Below are 20,730 nucleotides of genomic sequence, written 5' to 3' on the forward strand. Positions count from 1 at the left end.
TGAGGCACTGTCCTATACCAGTATGAATATGTAAGACTGAGTTATAAGGAAAAGATACATTAAATGTGGCCTGAGGGGACTGAAGAACACACGTAACCTTGGGGAGCTGAGGCACTGTCGTTTACCAGTTGTCCCTCCCTTTTGTCTCTAGTTTTGTGTCAGGTCATGGAATAGAAAAGAGACCATTTATTTTTTATTTTATGTGCTCATATACAGTATACATTTATATTTTTATCACAATTTTCAACACTAAAACATTGAATTTCCAACAAAATTCTTGTTTTTTAATAACCCGCTGTTTTGGGGACTAGCAGATGGTGTAATGGCTACGTCACTGTACTCCCACATAATTGACCATATTTTGAGTCCTGGACCTGGTGCCTTAAACCTCATGTTGGGTACGTGTGCATGTGTGCCCAGGATCCTGGGAGGAGAATGAAGGAGAAGGGATTGCAGTGTGGCCATGCCTTCTAGGGGATAATTTTTCACTTTCTGTCTCTCTGTCTTTCTCTGTCTCTGGTGAGAACATGCACCATATAGCAAAAATCTCTCTCTCTAAAAAAAAAAAATCCACTGTTTTTAAATGTCATCGATGATAATTGTACAATTATTACAGGGTTTGGGGGGAGGGTTGGATATGGAGAAGAAGCTCTGGGTGTTTTGTTTCTGCTTTTCCTTCAGGGTTTTATTTTATATCATTTGTTGTTGGCCATTTCGGTATTACTGGTCTGTATGCTAAGAGTTACACTGGCAAGAGTAACAACATGTAGCAAAGATTTTAAAACAAAATAGTTTTTTTTTTTAATGAAACAAAATTAAAAAAACTAATTTATGTTTCTGAAATCCTAAAATTAGGGCCAGTCCTTGCCCTGGCTGTTATTGACCTAGACATCCCATGGTCATCTGTGTAGTTCAGGTTCCAGACCTGAGGCTTAGAAACACGCTGGGCACATGTGCATGCATGCCCAAAATACTGACTTAAAGGAAGAAGTACAGCAAAAAGGACTACGGTGTGACCATTTCCTATAGGAAGTGCTTACTCTCTTTCTCTCTGTTTCCCTCCAATAGACATGTGTGACCTCTGACAAATTGAAGAAAAAAAAAAAGAAAAAGTTCCAAAATTAAGTGTGATATTCAACTTAATAGTTATTTTCCAAAATACTTTTCATTTTAGTTTGCCAGAGAGCAACTCTACTAGCTAGAGAGAGAGAGAGAGTAAGAGCAAGACAAGAGAGAGAAAGAGAATGGGAATCCCCCCCTTCCCCGGGGGATGGTCACACTGTAGTACTTCCTTTCCCATTTCTTCCTCCCTTCAGGATTTTGGTCACACATGTACATGATCCTGGTGTATTTTTCAAGGTACTGGGTCAGGAACTCAGACTTCATTATTGGCCACATGGGATCCAGCCACCTTAATGTTCGCATCATGGCTCATTGCCCCAATATTCTAATTCACCACAGTACTCTGCATTTTCTGGGGCCTTTATATTATCTCTGTTTTCATTTCTAGGTGAAACATTGCCTTTGGCTACATCAAATCAAATTCTGCTCCGATTCAGTGCAAAGAGTGGTGCATCTGCTAGGGGCTTTCACTTCGTTTATCAAGGTAACTGTCACTTGATTATTTTGCTCTTCTCCAAACACTGTATGTCCCACTATTCTATACAGCACTGAAAATATCTTAGTTTGCATTTTATAGTACTTAAGAAACTGAGGCACTTGTATTCTTTTACACTTATTTTGAAATGTGCAGTTTATTTAAAATATTTGAGATTGCTCAAAGATTTGAAAAATTAAATATATTTTTCTGCTATATTTCACATTTGTTGTGCATAGTCATTACATGGACTTGGAAAACAATACCACATAGATGATACATAGACTTTTGGAAGCCCAGAACAAGTCTTTGGATTTAAATGATTAAGCAGATTGAAATAGGAAAGAGATTATCATCTGTACTAGTTTACTGTATTACTAATAAAAAAATACTTGACTCTATAGCAAACAAAACAAAACAAAACAAACCACAATAAAACACAAAAAAACCCACTTCTTTAATAAAAAAAAAGAAACCAATGTCATTTAATTTGTAAATCATTTATAATAATTGCACATTTCAATAGCCATACCCTCAAACATTGCTGCTATACAGACTCTTCAGATTTCAGCAAGAAGAAGATGTAAAGAGTAGTAGAGTGTGAGAATGATATTAGACAAGCCAGTGGGAGGCAAAAATGTGTCTAATCCTGTTTAAGTGGTGATTGACTGATGATATTGAATTAGAAGTAGTTATATTTTCTTATGGAATTTCTTTTGATAAAAGATAAATAATTATCCAGTATTTAAAAAAAAAAAGCAAACCTAAGGCCCAATCTTTGGCATAGAAGTAATGTGCTTTCTGCTTAAGAGAAGCTGCATCCCATGTAGGGACCACAGTTCAAGTCACGAGCCTAGTCAGCCTGAGGCATACCAAGCTCATGTGTGATATCCCAGGACCCAATGGGCTGGAGGACTGGAGGCTGGGGATCACATCATGACCAGACCTGTGACGGGTCATTTCTTTCTCTCACACTTATATATGAGTATACGCTTTCTATCATGCATAAAACAAACAAAAGCAAACTTTATCGTAGAGTGGCAAGTTTGAACAACCTGCTACTAACCACTTCTTTGTCTAAATAAATTGTGTATTACTTTGTAAAAGTAGATTCAAAAGCCCAAGTTGGAAGGACACATAAAGAAATTGACCAGTATAAGTGCATTTTTCCTTATGAAAAAATTCATGACTGCCATTCTCTGCCTTTAGAACAACTTCTTGCATTTTTGAGAACTATTAGAAAATCATTCACATAATCAGATAAAATATCTTAAATGACCCAGTGTCAATCCTGTCTTCAAAAGTTATTCTCAGAAGGCATGCTTTTAAATAATTATGTTTAAAACTATATTATCATAGAGCAGTCTTAGAAATATTTATAGACTCTGTTTTCCTTGTACTTAAGATTATTGATTCTAACAACCTTCATGCTTTTATAAAGGTCCAGTATACCTCCTTTTCTTGATTTGTTTCTACATGTGAGTTTATGCAAAAGCAGATGTCTTCTTTTTTCATATTCAAAACTGAATCCTTTGGAAGAAAAGACTGAGATCATGAATGCAATTTATAAATCACTCAACAGCAATGGGGAAAGCTTTCAATATATCTATGAAAAGTTAAATTGAACATTGCTTCTTCAAAGATAGCAGTTATATTGAAGCTTAGAAATTATTTGAACTCTATTGTATGACAATTTTCTGAATAGTGCTTTCACACATCACTTATAACTTCATTCTTTCTTAAGTTATTACAGATTAAGATTGTACAGGGACTTTAGACTTCCATGGTTATAGGATGTCTAACCCTTGTCAATAGAGAGGCTTCTGTTATGAAAGGCTACTGAAGACCTCAGTGAAAAGTAAGTGTAGCTATGTCAGGTTGCAAAAAATATATATGTGACCCAGATATGCAATTATCACCACCTCTGCTCTCTGCTCCCTGCCTCTCTATGTCATCCTAGTTAATAATGTGGAGTATTAATAAGGATGACATTGCCATCTTCTTTAACTTGTGAAGAAGTGGAACTATAATGGCTTGTTTTTAATGAAGTATGCTGATTAACTTATATGTTTGTTGGTTTCTGTTTTCCATGTTTCTTGAGAGTAGAAGGGTACATTTGAAAAGTAAGAGGGAAGAGAGAGCATGAGTTAGGACATTTGGGCACCCCAAATAGTGGATGGTTCTTCATAATATTAATTAATCACTTAAATAGCTCTTCGGTACTGATTTATCAACAATGAATCAGCACCCAAGGGCACCTTTCCATAGCTGTTGTTTAGAGCTGTTTAATGGATGCACATGGATATTATCCACTCTGTGGGAAATGGAAGATGCACCCTTTGCATGTCCTGGTTATTCTGTAAGGAGTGGTGCAGAGACTGACACGTGGCCTTCTGTTACCACCATAGGTCAGTGATAATTATATACCTTTTACAGCTCTGGCTCATGCAGGAGTCTGCCTGTCCAATCCTTTATCTCCCTCTGTATCAGAAGCCACTCACCTCAACTATTCAACAGTCAAATATAATTTAGAAGCAAAAGCTATGTGAGCTGATCACAAGAAGAAATCTAATTATTTTCCTGAAGAGTAGAATGGTTATAACATTTCTAATATTCCAGTTCAGCAGAAGCAAACCTCCCCAAATATTATAAGGAACACAATTCTTGCATTTAAACATGAACATGTTCAGCTTTGTACATTCCCTTTTAGGCATCAAGCAGAAAGTTTTCTTTACCTTTTTCCTAGCTTCCCCAAATTCCCTGACTGCTCATGGTGGAGGGGGCTCCCTTGGCATCACCTCTATTCTCTCAGCTTTCTAACCCTTTTACTGTCAACCAGGGACTGGCAGAGCTTTCAATAACCAGAGGTGATTGTACAGGTATTACTGATCTTTGCTATCCCTTAGAAATATATTGAACCTAATGTGAAAATATTCTTAGATCAAAGTAAAAGTCAAAAGTCACACAGACTGTTTCTTATAAGTCTAACACTGTCTGTTTCTTCCAGTATAGAAGAGACCTCTGGTTGTGTTCTATGAAATAACTATGTTGCATTTAGAGATGTTGTTTTGCTTCATATTATGTTCGTGCCTTTCAACCCAGAGTCCAGCTAAGGTAGAGCCCAACTCCTCATTCATTGGCTGCTTACTCCCAGATGCATACTAATGTATAGCAGAGTAGTTAGAAGCCATGTATATCACCTTCTACTTCCCCCTCTGGCTGGTGATCATGAATGACTGGGTCTGAGTTAAACATGGTGGTTGGAAGCAGCTCATCAATATACTAATATAAGTCATTATCTTATGATGGTGCCTGTCTGTTTCCACTTATCTTCTATTTTTGTTTGTATTTCAAAGTAAAGTCCAGTACCTCTTCCAGTTTATTCAAAGTAACTCACACAAAACTTAGTAAACTATAAGAATTTACCCTATAGGGCCAAGCAGGTGACCTGGTGGGTAAGATGTTAGATTCCCATATGGCCAATCACAATTTAAGTCTGATCTAACAGCTTGAAAATCATTCCAGGCATGTGAGCATGTTGCCCAAAAATCCTGAGAGAAGAACGGATGTTGCCATCCCCCCCTTGTGCATGATTTCTTACTTTCCCTCTCTCTGTCTCTCTCCTGCAAGTGCATGGGTCTTGTGGCAAAAACATATATATGTATATTTAATTTTCAGAGGGCATGTGCTCTCTCCAGAGAGATAGAAGGAGAGAGAGAAAGCAATGGGTATGGGCACATCACAATCCTGGCTTCTCCATTTTTTTCATCCTGTTTGGATTCTAGGCACACATACATCCTTACCTCATGTGTGTTTGAAGCTGCCAGAGCCAGATTCAAATGTTGGTCAGTCGTGTGGGCTCCAGTTTCCTTTACCATTAGGCTGTAGGTCTGCCCCCTAGTGTATTTCAAAGAGAAAAGGAAGCTATGTTTTTATATCACACCTCCTATGGTGCACAGATTATGAATGTCAATAGGCTTTGTCACTGTCTCTCTAGGTCACATTTGCTGGTTCACCAACTGTAACCAAGGCTCTCTTTACCAACCTCCTTACTGAAAGCAACATCCTGCCTCCCCACCATCTGCTCTTCCAGATTCACAAGCTAGGGCCTTTCTACTGGCAAGACTCATTCTCTTTGGCACTTATATTAATGTTTAACTAGACACCCTCCTTCAAAATAAATAGAGCCTTCATAGCCTGTCTTGCTTCACTCATCAGTAAATCTTCCATATTCATGCACTATCTGTCAAAAGGTGAATACCAGATACAGTGTGGGAAGAGGGTGGGCGAAGGAGTAGGGTCTGAGGAAGTACATTAAGGAGAAAAATAAAGAGGCAAAGTATTTATGGGACAAAGAAATGGGTTATTATTATCTGTTGAAGATAATTTTATAGTATTGCCAATTGAACTGGTGAGAAATGTACACATGTTAGAATATTCACTTTGCAAGCTAAATAACACGATTGAATGTATAAAGTAAATTGAAATATAAAAAAATAAACAGAGCCATAGAGTGCTTACATTCAATGCCTCTCTTTTATAGTCTGGGTTGCTTCACTTAGCAGTAAATCTTCCATATTTGCCCACTTTATATCAATTGCCAGGGTCTTATTTTATTGTTTTTATGGCTAAGTAGTAGTCTGTACTATATATATGCAACATTTTTTCAGTCCTTTCATCAGCTTATGGACATTCGGGTTGATTCTATATCTTAGCAATTGTGAATAATGCTGCAATAAACATGGGTGTGCAAGTGTTTTTTTTCTGACTGAGCCTTTTCCTATCCTTTGGGTAAATACCTAGGAGTGGAATTGATGGGTCATATGGTAGTTCCATGTGTAGGTCTTTGAGGGCCCTCCATATTGTTCTCCATTGTGGCTGGACCAATTTACATTTCTACCCACACTGTAGGAGAGCTCCCTTTTCACCACAGCTTCATTGGCACTTATCATTCTTTATTTTTTTAATCTTAGCCAATCTGATTGGGGTTAAGTGGTATCTCATTGTAGTTTTGATTTGCATCTCCCTTATAATAAAAGATGATGAGATTTTTTTCATGTGCTTTTGGGCCATTTCATATGTCTTCCTTAGAGAGTTGTCTGATGAGCCTCATTTGCCAATCTTTTAACTGAGTCAATTGGTTTTTTGAGAGGTAAGCTGTTTGAGTTCCCTGTATATCCTGGTTATCAGTTCCTTATCTGAGACATACTTTGCAAATATGTTCCCCCATTCCAAGAGTTGTCGATTCACTCTAATTATTGTTTCTTTTGCTGTGAAGTAGCTTTTTTTTGGGGGGGAGGGGAGGTTTCGCTATAGGGCGCGTGCGCTCACCAGAGAGACAGAGAGAGACATAGAGACAGAAAGCGAGAAATCACCCTCCAGGGAGGATGGTCACGCCACAATCCCTTCTCGTCCGTTCTCCTCTCGGGATCTTGGGTATGCACACACACGCACCCAGCGTGAGTTTTAAGCCACCGGGTCCAGGACACGAACCGCGGTCGACTACATGGGAGTCCAGCAACATAGCCATTACGCTAACTGCTGGTTCCCTGAAGTAGCTTTTTAATCTGATGCAATCCCACTGGTATATTTTTGGGATTATTGCCTGTACAATATATAGCAAATGATGGCACTCTATGGCAGAAACTGAATGATTGAAAGGTATAAAAGCAAGGAGAGCAATGATTATACTGGAGGCAGTGTGTGTAGGGGGAGTGGGAACTGGGAGAAGGTGAGAGGGAAGGAATCGAGAGGAAGAAGAAAGAAGCAAAACCTTTAAGGGTCCCCAAAATGGGAACAAATGTGTTGATTACAATGTATACTATCTTTGACTGGATTGATATGCAATGTATTCATGATGGGGAAATTCATGTAGTATGCTTTAATAATACACAGTGCTTAAATGTAAAAAATAAAATAAATAAACAAACAGAGCTAGAAACATGAAAATACCTTTTCAAATTTGGGTGGGAAGAGTGCCCATAGAATTTCTTTTCTTGAAGTCCAGCCTAGGGATGCAAATACATGTTTCTGTTGCCTTTCCTCCAGGCTGCTTATCTTTTTAGGTGGTAGGAGTTATAAGGCTCACTCCTCCACATCTAAGAAACTCATGTTTTGTTTCAAGAGCTTATAAAATGCATACTGCTTACAAAGAAGATTGCGCATAAAATTTTGTTTTTAATTCAATGATATATGTTTGAATTCATTGGCTAGTAATAGCTTGTTGAATCAGATTTATCAGCCATGATGGGGGAATGGTTTTGAGAAATAGAAAATGCCTGCAGTCACTAAATAAAAGGGAAAATGACTCATTTAAATATTCTAAGTTATCTCTACATATATTCAGATTTATTATTAATGTTGTTATTTTTATTACAGCTACTCTGACAGAGGTGCAGTAAAAGAACTGCATGCCTATCCCTATAGTTTAGAGCATTTGTGGTATGTAGAGTGATTAATGAATCTAGCACATTAATATTTCTTGTGTTTTCCCTGAAAGATGTGCACACATTTACAGTACTGCCCACTTTCAGGATTATAAAAACCCCCAAGAAGAACATCAACCTCTGAAACAACACAATCTTCTGGCCTGATAAGTCACTCATGATTGTTTATCACCATCTATTCTAAAATGATCTTGTTCCCATCTTAGTTTTACACTGTACTGATTTCAATTTTTTTCATAGCAGTGTGAAACATTTACTAAAATATAGAGACTAATTATAATAGAGAATGAAATTTCTTTCTAATGCTACCTGAAATGTCCAGATGGGTGCAAAAAACCACAGGATTGACAGAGAAGGAAAAATTACAGGCCATTGTTTGATTTCTCCCCCCTCAGTCATTACGTCTCAATTTTGTAACTTTCTATTCCAGTTTCTCAGATACTTAAAACTGATGTCTTTGCTTTCCAATCTTTTTCTTTTGAAATACATTGTCCATAATTTTATCCAAATGCAAGTGTTATTCATTTATTGTTATTTCTCTTGAAAATAGACAACTACAAAGTTCAAGAAAAAAGTTTCAATAGTGATTTGTGTACAAATGACCCATGTCTGTGTTTTCCTTCTATCTTTAAAACTTGAAATGACAATTACACCCTAGAAATATAGAAGGAGAAGATGCTATACTTGAATCCTCTGAGATAAGTGGGACTTTTGCCACAAATAGCAAATACTTTTGAAGTAATTCACCATAAGTAGAAAAATTACCATTGAAGATATTTCTCCATTGTTGTAAAAAATCTTTGAGATGACTATGGAAGCCTATATCGGATATCTTTTTAAAATGTCATTATTCAAATATAACAGAATATTCAGACATACAAATATAATCAAAATAACTTTAAACTATTTTATTATAGTTAAATATTATAGTTATTCTATATTCTGCTTTTAGTTACAGGGAGATTTGTTCAGACATATTACTGATTTTTTTTTCAACTTTTGATGTTTCATGGTGTATAATTTTACTGAGTCTGCTTTCTGATAGAAAATATTTCAACACTGAATTGAAATGTAGTTAAATCAATGTAATCTTTGGACCTCCATTCTCAGAATTGTTTCCTTAGCTGCAGTTACCAAAATAGTGTCTGTCATTGTTCCGATTCAATGAGAAAAAAAAATGAGTCTAGTGTATTAGGAAAACCAAGGTGAAGACAGAGGATTATTTTTAAAGAAAATGAGTCCATGAGCACATCCTCTCAAAAGGCTGTGCTTTTGAATGAAGAGATGCAAGAATTGAGAGGAATGGGGTACTGGGGACAGGACCCACATACTGACTTTTAACTGCTGAGGATAAAACCAAAACATGTGAATTTCAAAGTGCATAACTATTTTCAAAGAGTTTGTTTGGTGTGACAGACTTCTTTGCCAATTGAACTATTTTTTTCTTAACTGGATCTTATGCCCTTTGGATAAACAGGAGAATCTCTCGTAGGTGGTCATTTCTGGTATATAATCTAAGTATATATCTCACCTCTCATATGGCATTTAGATTCACTTGTTAGTACCCTGAATCCAAACACTGTAAGGCACATCTGTCATCCCAGGAACCTGGGCTATTACTTTGTGCACCGAGGAAGATCGGATATCATGGACAGCCTAGGAAGGTCTCAGAGAGAGCTAGGAAAAGCTTGTGATAGGGTTTGACTAGCTAGGTAATTCAGGGGAGGCTTGAAGATAGAGTGATTTTGTTTTGGAAAGGGTGCTGAGTGGGAGGAGCATTAAGTTATTGGACATTTTAATTCTCATCTAGGAGGTAAACTAGACAGAGTGAGACTGAAATTGTAATTAGTAAGGAACTGTCACTCATGTTAATCAGGAGAGAGGGGCGGGTCCTGTAGTACAGTGGTGAAGCATGGCACAGAGGAAGTCAGATTCTACATCACTGACCGGAATTCGAGTCTCAGCCTCACTAGCTTGTACAACTTGACATGCGTACATGCACTTGCCCAGGAAGCTGATAGGATGGGGAATTGGAAGAAAAAGGCTTGTAGTGTGAGCAGACCACACTGGGGGTACTTTCTTTCTCTCTCTCTCTCTCTCTCTCTCTCTCTCTCTCTCCCCCTCCCTCTCTCTCCCCCTCCCCCCTGCTCTCTCTCTCTCTCCCTCTCTCTCTCTCTCTCCTTTCCTCTTTGGCATATACATGCACCCTCCGGCACTTAACAAAAAAAGGAAAGAATTAAAGGTCTTCTGTGGTCTGCATAGTGTCAGTGGTACTGTTTGTCATCAGGCACAAATACCCAGTGGTCTCACGGATTGCTCATGGTCAATAGAACCATGCCACCTCATTCATAGTGCCAGGAAGCCACCAGGTGACAGATGTCAGTCTGTTGTTCTTATGCTTCCCCACATGTTTAGGGAGAATGTTATAGTCACCAGCTGAAATAGTGCATTGACCTTTGCTCTTTGCTCCTTGATATTTTGTTTTCATTTCCAAAGCTTAGTCTCCTGTTAGACATGCTTTCTTAACCTACACATCTTCTCACTAAATATTGAATGGCTAGCTTGGGAAGTTTGCTGTCCCCTCACCCCACTCCACTGGTCTAAAGAGAAGACCCTGGAATCAGGTTAATGGGGTGAACTTTATTATAAACTCTGTTGTCAGTGTTGGAATGCAATCTACCTTTCCCATCTCATCCCTACCATGTCCTTCCACATAAAATAAGTAATTTAATTCTATGTTTCCCATAGCACATTTGCTATCTTTTCTTTTTTTTTTGCACTGTAGTAACACATCAGAACTTCCATTTCAGTGAACTTTTAAGTACATAGTACAAAATTATTAACTATAGTCACAATGTTGTGTAGTAGTTATTTTATGTAACTGAAACCTAATACCTATTGAGTAGCAACTCTCCTCTGTCCTCCTCTTAGCCTCTGGTAACAATTGTAGTCTCTGTGTTTATAAATTCAGTTATTTTGGTTGCCTTCCTAGAAGTGGAATCATGTAGTGTTTGCCCTTCTGTTGTTTCACTTAGCATCATGTCTTTAAAGTTCTTCCATGCTGTTCGACTTGACAGGATCTACTCCTTTATAAAGACTGAATACTATCCCATTATACACTAATTCCATTATACAGAATGGAATCACATTTTCTGTATCCGTTCATCTCTTAATACACTCTTAAGTTGTTTCCAAGTCCTGGCTATTGTGAATAATGCTGTAATGAACATGGCAGCGCCAGTGTTCGGTCATCAGGAGAATCATGACACATTTTTTTGCATAGGAAAATACATCATGACTTTCCTGATAACCTAATATTTCTTCAAGATCCTGACTTCAGTTCTTCTGGAGAAATATCCAGAAGTGAGTTTGCTGGGTCATATAGTAGTTCTATTTTTAATTTTATTACATATTGCAGTGACTGTATTATCATAAATCCTTATGTAATGACTTTTGTCACTAGACTCTAAGTTCCTTGAGGAACTTAGACTCTAAGTACAAGTTTTTAGTCATCTCATTATCACTAGCACAATGATTTGGGGGCTTCATTGATTTCAATGACCTGAATATCAGTCAGTCCTCATACAACACTAATTCTCCTTATGCTGTTTTCCTCATCTAAAATGAGAACTCTGAGGTGGTCCTCAGGGTTAATATGAAGATCAAGTGTAGATGTGAAAGTGCTCTTCAAATCATCGCTTAGACTGTTAAAGGCAGTATTAATTTCTACATCAACATCAGCGCTTGTTAGAGTCTATCTTCAATCTATTTTCAAGACATTTTCTTGGCTTCTTTATGGTAATGGAATGGTCACGTTGTGTGTTTTCCCTCTAGCTGTTCCTCGTACCAGTGACACCCAGTGCAGTTCTGTCCCCGAGCCCAGATACGGAAGGAGAATTGGTTCTGAGTTTTCTGCAGGCTCAATTGTGCGATTTGAGTGTAACCCCGGATACCTGCTCCAGGGTTCCACAGCTATCCGCTGCCAGTCTGTGCCTAATGCTTTAGCTCAGTGGAACGACACAATCCCAAGCTGCATAGGTGAGTGGTGTCCATAAGCGTGATAATGAGCATGGGGCTATCAACTGGAACTTCTCAGCAGTGTTAAAGAGTTGCTTTTCAGGGCCAACAGGCGGCATGGTGGTTAAGGCTCTGGACTCCCCCCATTGCCAACTAGAGTTTGACTCCCAGACCTGGAAGCTTGAAAACCATTCCAGGCATGGGCACATGCATATCCTAAATCCTAGGAGAATGAAGGAGAATGAATTGCAGCATGGCTATCCCCCCAGAGAAAGTGATTTCTCACTTTCTCTCTCACTGTCTCTCTCTAGCAAGAGCACATGCCCTGTGATAAAAACCTAAAAAAAAAAAAAAAAAAAAGAGTTGCTTTTCAATACTTCTGTCTCTTCTAAATAAATCAATCACACCCATACTCTCTTCAAAGAGCCATTTATTTTATTGGAAATAATTGAGTAGCAGCCAAATCCTAAAAATTATTGTTTCATGAAACAACTTATTAGATTAATAAGGATAAAGCATGTTTTCCTTTGTAATATTTAAGTATGCCATCATCTCTAAAGTTGTGGATATACACCATAATTTCATTTGGGGAAAATTTTTATAATGTTGGCTTACTGTATTACTTGTATGATAGCCTTTTAATAAATTTGTGCTGATGAATGTTGGAAAAGTAATAGGTTGATGCAGTCTGAATAACAATGGCATTGTTAGTTATAGTTTATTTGCTTCATTTTGTGCAGAAAACTCCAGTGCAGTCATGATTAGCACTTGAATTCATTTGCATAGTCTAAGCATCTTTTCTCTCGCTGAACTTGCTCATAAATCCCGTTAATATCATCTGGAGCGGCATTGTTGGCAAGTAGAAGAGAATTTTCTGTAAAGGTCCTTAAATTACAGCAGATAAGTCATTCTAAACAGAATGCACTTCAGAGATGCCACTGTTAGGCACAATCTCTTACTAGAGAGTGTAAAAAGATTAATTTATAGACTCAAAATGTTTAACTTAGCAGGTTTATATAGTAATCAATGGAATTGGTCATTTAAAAGACAATAGATTCAATTTACCTGACTAAAAATATCATGTAAAATATCACAGTACATGTAAGTGTCTCTACCTTCTCTTTACACAGAAGAAAAAAAGAAAAACACTAAATTAAAAATTAATGCTGTCCTTTTGTCACTTGATTTTTGTTAAATGTGGTTCTGTCTTTTAGTCCCCTGCAGTGGCAATTTCACTCAGAGGAGAGGTACAATTCTGTCCCCTGGCTACCCTGAACCATATGGTAACAACCTCAATTGTATATGGAAGATCATAGTTACAGAGGGGTCAGGGATCCAGGTAAGTCATTAAAGGCCAGAATCTACAGACAGTTCTGAGCTGGGGCTTATGGGCTTTTTTCCTTCCTCCTTCCTTCCTTTTTTTTTTTCCTTCCTACCTTCCTTCCTGCCTGCCTTCCTTCCTTCCTTCTCTCCTCCTTTCCTTTCTACATACCTTTCTTCCTTTTTTTCACCCTCTCTTCTGCCTTTTTTTCTTCCTCTCTCTTTCCCCGTCTCTTTCTTTTCCCTTTGTATTGGCTATTGTAGATACATAGTACATAATCTATTTTTTTTTTTTTTTACCATTCAGACAAAACGTTTCCATATTTGGAATATAACCATTGATTTTTAGGATAAACACTATCAAAGTATCATTTGTAGAAATTTTTGACTGTCCATTTTGTCAATATATACATATCATGATTAGGCTAATTGATTAATCAGACCATCTGATTAGACTTATTTCATTCAACCAAAAATAAATCTTAATTTGATGTTATGGTTTGGTAGATTCAAGTGATCAGTTTCGCCACGGAGCAGAACTGGGACTCCCTTGAGATCCACGATGGTGGGGACGTGACGGCACCTAGACTGGGGAGTTTCTCGGGTAAGATGACGCCAATGTACGCATCTTTGTGACTCAGAATGCACAAACACCAAAAAGTAAGGCAGACAACAGCATTCAATGTTGACATTTTTCTATAAAAATCATCTATTTCCAAACTAGTTTCTCTGGTGTTGACAGTCTTAGTCTTATACTAAGACCACCAAAAAAAAAGGATGAGAGAGAAAAAAAAAAAAAAAGCAAAAGCAGGCTGTCTTCTCGGTGAGCAGGAGGGTCAAATCTGAAAGTGCCCATAGTACAACTTTCAGGCACGGCAGGTCATAAGGCTGACAGTTATGGTCTATCTCTCTCCTTTCCTGTATTTTGGCTGAGACCACGTATCCAAGGTGGGCTTTCATCATGCCCTTGCAACTTCTGGGGCAAGTATTTTGGGGCCCACTTCATTAGGAGTTCTCTATTCCTCTCAGTTTCTAACTCCCTTTATCCCTGTAAGTCCCAAGGTCTTAAGAGTGAAAGAAATACAAAGGCAAACATTGGCTACAGGCCTCATAAACTTACTCACATAGATTACTGAAAGCCAGTCTCTACTTCGAGAGCTCTAAGGCATTTGTTCAAGTTTAAAAGTAGGACATCATTTTTCTAAGGCTTTTGCCAAAGGGCATATGCACTTACCAGAGAGAGACAGTGAGAGGGAAAGTGAGAAATCACCCCCAGAATGGATAGCCATGTAGCAATCCTTTTTTCTCCATTCTCTTCCTAAGATTTTAGGCACACATGCACACACGCCCAGTGTGATTTCCAAACTGCCAGGTCCAGGATTCAAACCAAAAGGAGGATTTCATTTTCCTTCTGTTATGTCTCTTCTCTTTAGTCACTCTGAAGCGAGTGACTAAAGGCATCCAAAGTTGGAAGAATGAGTGTTTCTGTGGGCACAAGATTTGGTCTCAGTTTGAGTTGATTTTGTGAGAGGCAGAATGAATTTCAAGATTCCATATCAGCCATCACATCTTCTTATATGTTTTGGAGGAGATAGTTAGGATCTAAGAAAGAAGGCACGCAGCTGAGGTGGTGAGGTTGGGGACTGAAGACGTTCCCAGTGAGACTGGAATTTGGATACACACTTGGGAACTAATACATAATCAAATATATTGAGGGTTATGTGAACCAGGTTTAAATATCTTTAAGAAAGGAGTTCAAAGAATGGAAATGAGGGGACCAGCAGTTAGCGTAATGCCTATGTCACTGAACTCCCATGGAGTTGACACCAAGTGCATGTGTGTGCATGCCCAAGATCCCGAGAGGAGAATGGAGGAGAAGGGAGTGCGACTTGGCCATCTCCCCAGGGGGTGATTTCTCGCTTTCTATCTCTCTGTCTCTCTTTGTCTTTCTGGCAAGCTTATGTGCCCTATAGCAGTAACCTTTCAAAAAAAAGAAAAAAAGAAAAGTGTGAAAATGAGGAAGGCTAGAATAGGCTCAGTTGTGTTGTGTTTAAATTAGAGCTATTTGGAGTTGGGCAGAGGTATAGCGGTAGTGATTGGACCCACTGGTAAAGTTTTGGGTCTGAATCTCTGGACTACCTTGATTATGCTGGGTACAAACATACACGCCCATGTCCAGGCCAGCTGAGGCTGGGAGTAAGTCATGCTGTGGGGCCAGGTTGCGGTACCTGTATGTCTCTCTCTCTCTGTACCTTCCCATGTAAACTTAACTTTTTGAGGAGAGATTTTTTGTATAAGGTGTGTGCATTCCCTGGAGAGCAGAGAGAGATACAAAGTGATAAATCAACCCCCCCAGTGGGAATGGCCATGCCACAATCTCTTCTCCTCAGTTCTCCTCCTGGAATGGTGGGCACACACACACACAAGGCATGAGTTTGAAGTCTCCAGGCCCAGGACTAGAACTATGGTCAGTCATGTGGGAGTCCAGTGACATAAATGCTATGCCATCTGTTGGCCCCTAAACTTATTTGTTTTAATTAGAGATATTGGTGTGAATTTGTGGTATGTATATATATACACACATATACATTTACATACCCACATACACTTTCATATATATATATATATATATGTACATATACATATATATGTACATATATATACATGTACCTATATACAAATACACACACACTCATTTATATATGAGAGAAAAAGAAATAAAAATTCCTGTGTCAAAGTATATACACATATATACTATATTTCTAACCTCTTTTTTCTGAAAAGTATAAAACAATAGCAGCCAGTAGCATTGAACGCAATTAGTACTCAAATCTTATTTTTTTAAACATCACTATAAATACCACTCTGCCCTTAAAGGAACCAACATTTCTTGAGAAAATGCTAGCTTCAAGTTTGTAGTAGGAAAATAACAAAATATGCCATTTTATATAAAATGGAAATCTACAAATCCATACTGACCTAAACAGATAAATGAATGAATAAAATGAATGAGAGAGAGCCTTCACTCATTATATAAAGGAACTTCTAAAATTTTTCAAAATTTAATTGAAGTACAAGTTTATTTTGGTACAGTGGATTTTGAAATCCATGTGTAACTTTTTTTTTTATAATATGCATTTCTTTAAACTTTTGAAGACCCTTTAAAGAATTCCAGTTAATAAATACATTGAACGCAATTAGTACTCAAATCTTATTTTTTTAAACATCACTATAAATACCACTCTGCCCTTAAAGGAACCAACATTTCTTGAGAAAATGCTAGCTTCAAGTTTGTAGTAGGAAAATAACAAAATATGCCATTTTATATAAAATGGAAATCTACAAATCCATACTGACCTAAACAGATAAATGAATGAATAAAATGAATGAGAGAGAGCCTTCACTCATTATATAAAGGAACTTCTAAAATTTTTCAAAATTTAATTGAAGTACAAGTTTATTTTGGTACAGTGGATTTTGAAATCCATGTGTAACTTTTTTTTTTATAATATGCATTTCTTTAAACTTTTGAAGACCCTTTAAAGAATTCCAGTTAATAAATACAGAGGGCTACTGGAATTAGAAACTCATCCTTTGGCAACCATTATAATAATATTAATTCGTTCAGCTGCAACAAAAGTGGGGTAAAATGCTGATGAGGAGCAGGACATTCATAGCCTCAGTGCATGTCTCCACCCAATCCATAACATTTCAAAGGAATAAAAGGTAGTAACTTCAGAGTGAAAAAGTCTGGCAGACACCTGCTTTACTGAGTGATTAATATTGAGATGATCAATAATAGGATAAGGTATGCAGTGGTATCCTTAGAAACAGGCTCAAAGAAAGAGAGAGAGGGAAAAAAAGCACACGAGCAAGCAAACAAGCTTCATTTGCTGTCACGCTGCAGTTGCTGTGGTGTGTGTACTCCCACTATGGCTCACTTCAAGCTGCCTACACGATGCCACCGAGTGTAAGATTGGGAGGTGATTCCCTGAATCAGCTGCTCCTGCAAGTCTGTTCAAGCCAGCTGCTCCCAGCTCTGAGAGCCAGCCAGCAGGTAAGGCATCCTAGGGAGAACAGTGTCACATTTTCATAGTTTTACTCCACATGCAGAGGCCAATCTAACCAAGAAAAGCATCAGACAAACCCAAATTGAAAAATATTACACACACACAGACACACAGACACACACACACAAATTTTGGCTTGTATTTTTTAGAAAGCATCGAATTTAAGATAGACCAGAAAAGAATGAAGAACTCTACTAGACTAAAGAAAACTAAGCAGCATGACTTATGTATGTTTGTTTATTTTGTTTCTCCATGAGAAAAAAAAAATCAAGAAAAACAGTGAGAGACAGGGAGGCAGAAAGACAATATCCACAAAAGGGTGTCAGCATCACAGTCCATCCCCAGCCTCAGGCTGCCACGGATCATGGGCATACGCACGACTAGCATGCTCAGGGAGATCTTAGACTGTAGCTCAGACCCTTCCCTTGTGGATTAGCCTTGCTGGAGCATCGTGTTTTACCTCTGCACCACTTAGAGCCCTACAGGGCATAACAGGGACTGTATTGAGTGATCATGGAAGGAATCTTTTCCCACAAAAGCTGTAATTGGTAGAGGGTTGAAATTTAAAAGAGGCCTGTGGATTACATGACAGTGCTGCATCCATGTTAGTCTTTATTTTGAGAACTGTTTTGTTTCAAGAAATGCACACTAGGTTTTTTATGAATGGGTCATATTCACAGTATATTCATAAATAGTTTAGAATAAAATAATTTTACACATATATACATATTAAAGATAAATAAAAATGTAATTATGTAATGTGTAGAGAGATATTTCAGAGTTTTTTAAGTTAGTCGATTTTCTTTAAGTTGGAAATTACTATTACATTTTTAGAATGATTTATGTTAAAAGGTTTTTATAGAAGCCAGCTGGTGGTATGGTGATTGGGGTGCTGGACTCCCACATGGCCAACCACAGTCTGAGTCCCAGATCTGGTGGCTTGAAAAACACACAGGGGGGGACCAGCAGTTAGCATAATGGCTATGTCGCTGGACTCCCACATGGCCAACCACAGTCTGAGTCCCAGATCTGGTGGCTTGAAAATCACACAGGGCACATATGTATGCATGCCCAAAATTCTGAAAGGAAACCGGAAGAGAAGGAATTGTGATGTGTCATCTCCATGTGGGATGATTTCTCAATTTCTCTTTCTGTTTCTCTCTGGTGAGCACACATGTCCTATGGCAAACACCAAAAAGTTTTTGTGGAGAAAATGACAAATTTACTATAGTATTTGAAAGCTTTAAAATATAATCAATGTTTAAAATCAATGTTTAAACTTTCTTGCTCCTATGATACCAAACAAAAAAAAAAGATTACCAAAGAGATATGAGGGCCATTTTAAAAGTTGTTGAGTAAAAACAAACAAGAATGAGCAGTTGTAAAATGTACATATTTCAGGAAAAGTGACCGACTGACTTCTTTAATAAATTCAGTATTCTGACTTTTCATGTCCATTTGGTCAGATGTATGGAGATCGTTTATTGTAAGCCATTCACGATCGTTTTTAGAAGTAGGCAGAGCATAAATAATAAATGACTAAAGCAGAACAAAATACATGCAGATTTGTAGTTGACAATCAATATTAAAGGGAAGTAAATATCGATGTGCTCAGAGCAGAGTCTGAAGGGACTATACGAAAATTCATTTTTTCTCTGTTATGTGTAATTCTGTCTAGGTCACAATAAAACAATGTGATCAAAATATTCTGCCTGTGGCAACACTTTTTCTTTTAATTGCTCAGTTGCATTTCGTGTGGTGGAAACAAGCTTCCTCTGATAGTCCATTCTTGGATGATTCCAAATCGGAAACCCACGGCACGGAGCACCGCCCTGCCCAACTGTGGCTGGGTGCCCAATGACCCAGCATCCTCCCAGTCCTATCTGGCTAATGGTTTTCTACCTGTTTTGTAGAACACATCATCAAATAGCCAGGGTTATTTATAGTATAGCAAATGATTGTATTTCGTATAGAAGCATAGGCAGGACTGCTGTTCAAGAACTTACTTGCTATGATTAATAATCATTTTTAAAGGGAACATAATTCACAAAGCACTTTGATGAACACAACTCGTTTATTTCTCACATATGAGACATATTTTCTATTTTATACAATTAGAGCATACTAAATTTTTTTTCAGTGATTTAGGGGACTAGCTCATCAGTATCAGAGGCAGGACTAGAAGTAGGTTTTCTGATTCCGCAATGATACAGCCATGGTACATGAACTAATGAAAATGTTCAATGGGGGCCCATTCCATAGCTCAGTGGTTAAGGGAGCTGGATTTCGTACGACTACCATAGTTCAAATTCTGGCCCAGTGATTTAAAAAACACACCAGACACATACACAGACATACCCAAAATGCTGATAAGATAGAGGAATGGAGGAAAGAGGATTTGTAGGATGTTTATGCTTTACTCAAGGTTGTTTTCTGTTTCTGCCCTTTTGCAAAAAAAAAAAAAAAAAAAAAAAAGCCGTTTGAAAAAAAAAAAAAAAAAAAAAAAAGTCAAGTAACTCCAACACAATGGCACAATGGTAACACAATATTCAATGACTCTGAAATCAAATAGGAAGGTCTTGAGTTGTGTTCTGAGGGCCCCTGTGTATGTTGGACATGTGTGTACACCATTGGTCCTGGCTAGATGAGGATTGTGAAAAATCCTGTTGCGAGTGTACCTCTCTCTCTTAGAGAAGATAAATAAGTTTTATTAAAAAAGGCAACTAATGTGTATCAAATATCTTGGTGGAAAAATTACCATGCTGGTGGTTGGGGGATACTAAATACATTTAAAAACATGTAAAATTAGAGTCAGATTTCCCAAAGATGGCACAATTGAAGAAAATTAAGCCAAGCATAAAAGACTGTATGAGAAGCAAAGAAATATATTTGAATTCAGAGAAAAGATATAAACACAGATGTCCAGAAGGTTCTTTTTTTTAAATTATTTATTTATTTATTTTGTGGAGGAAGGAGGGACTGAGCTGATCTCTAAACATTGATAGGAGACTCAGAGGTAGAAGGCAAAGAACAAATGTGTTTCTTGAAAGGATTTATGGTTAGTTAAGTAGAGTGATGGAATGGAAAAAACTAATTACCCCAAACTGTAGATTAAATCAGGTAAGAAGTAGTACAAATGACTTAAACACTTGGTTAAGTTACTTAAATCTAGAGTAGCACGTTCTTGCTCTTTCTACAAACCTCACACAGAAATCATGTAATAGTGAGAGGACATCATGCATCACATAGATTGAACTGAGCAGGTTAAATCAGTATTTTG

At 37.7% G+C, this 20,730-nt stretch overlaps 1 protein-coding gene across 1 annotated transcript in view; it reads left to right on the forward strand.

Annotated features, from left to right (window-relative positions):
* CSMD1 (CUB and Sushi multiple domains 1) overlaps nt 1–20,730 on the forward strand; it is a gene marked incomplete at its 5' end in the record, with an annotated part of 442,872 nt that overhangs the window by 158,628 nt on the left and 263,514 nt on the right. Inside the window, 4 exons of the mRNA XM_006163216.1 lie at nt 1,511–1,606; nt 11,878–12,081; nt 13,275–13,399; nt 13,888–13,984. Of these exons, the coding sequence (XP_006163278.1) occupies nt 1,511–1,606; nt 11,878–12,081; nt 13,275–13,399; nt 13,888–13,984 (522 nt within the window). The remainder of the gene's footprint in view (nt 1–1,510; nt 1,607–11,877; nt 12,082–13,274; nt 13,400–13,887; nt 13,985–20,730) is intronic.

This window comes from Tupaia chinensis, unplaced genomic scaffold, assembly GCF_000334495.1.
Source record: "Tupaia chinensis unplaced genomic scaffold, TupChi_1.0 Scaffold141517_1, whole genome shotgun sequence".
NCBI classification, from domain to species: Eukaryota; Metazoa; Chordata; class Mammalia; order Scandentia; family Tupaiidae; genus Tupaia; species Tupaia belangeri.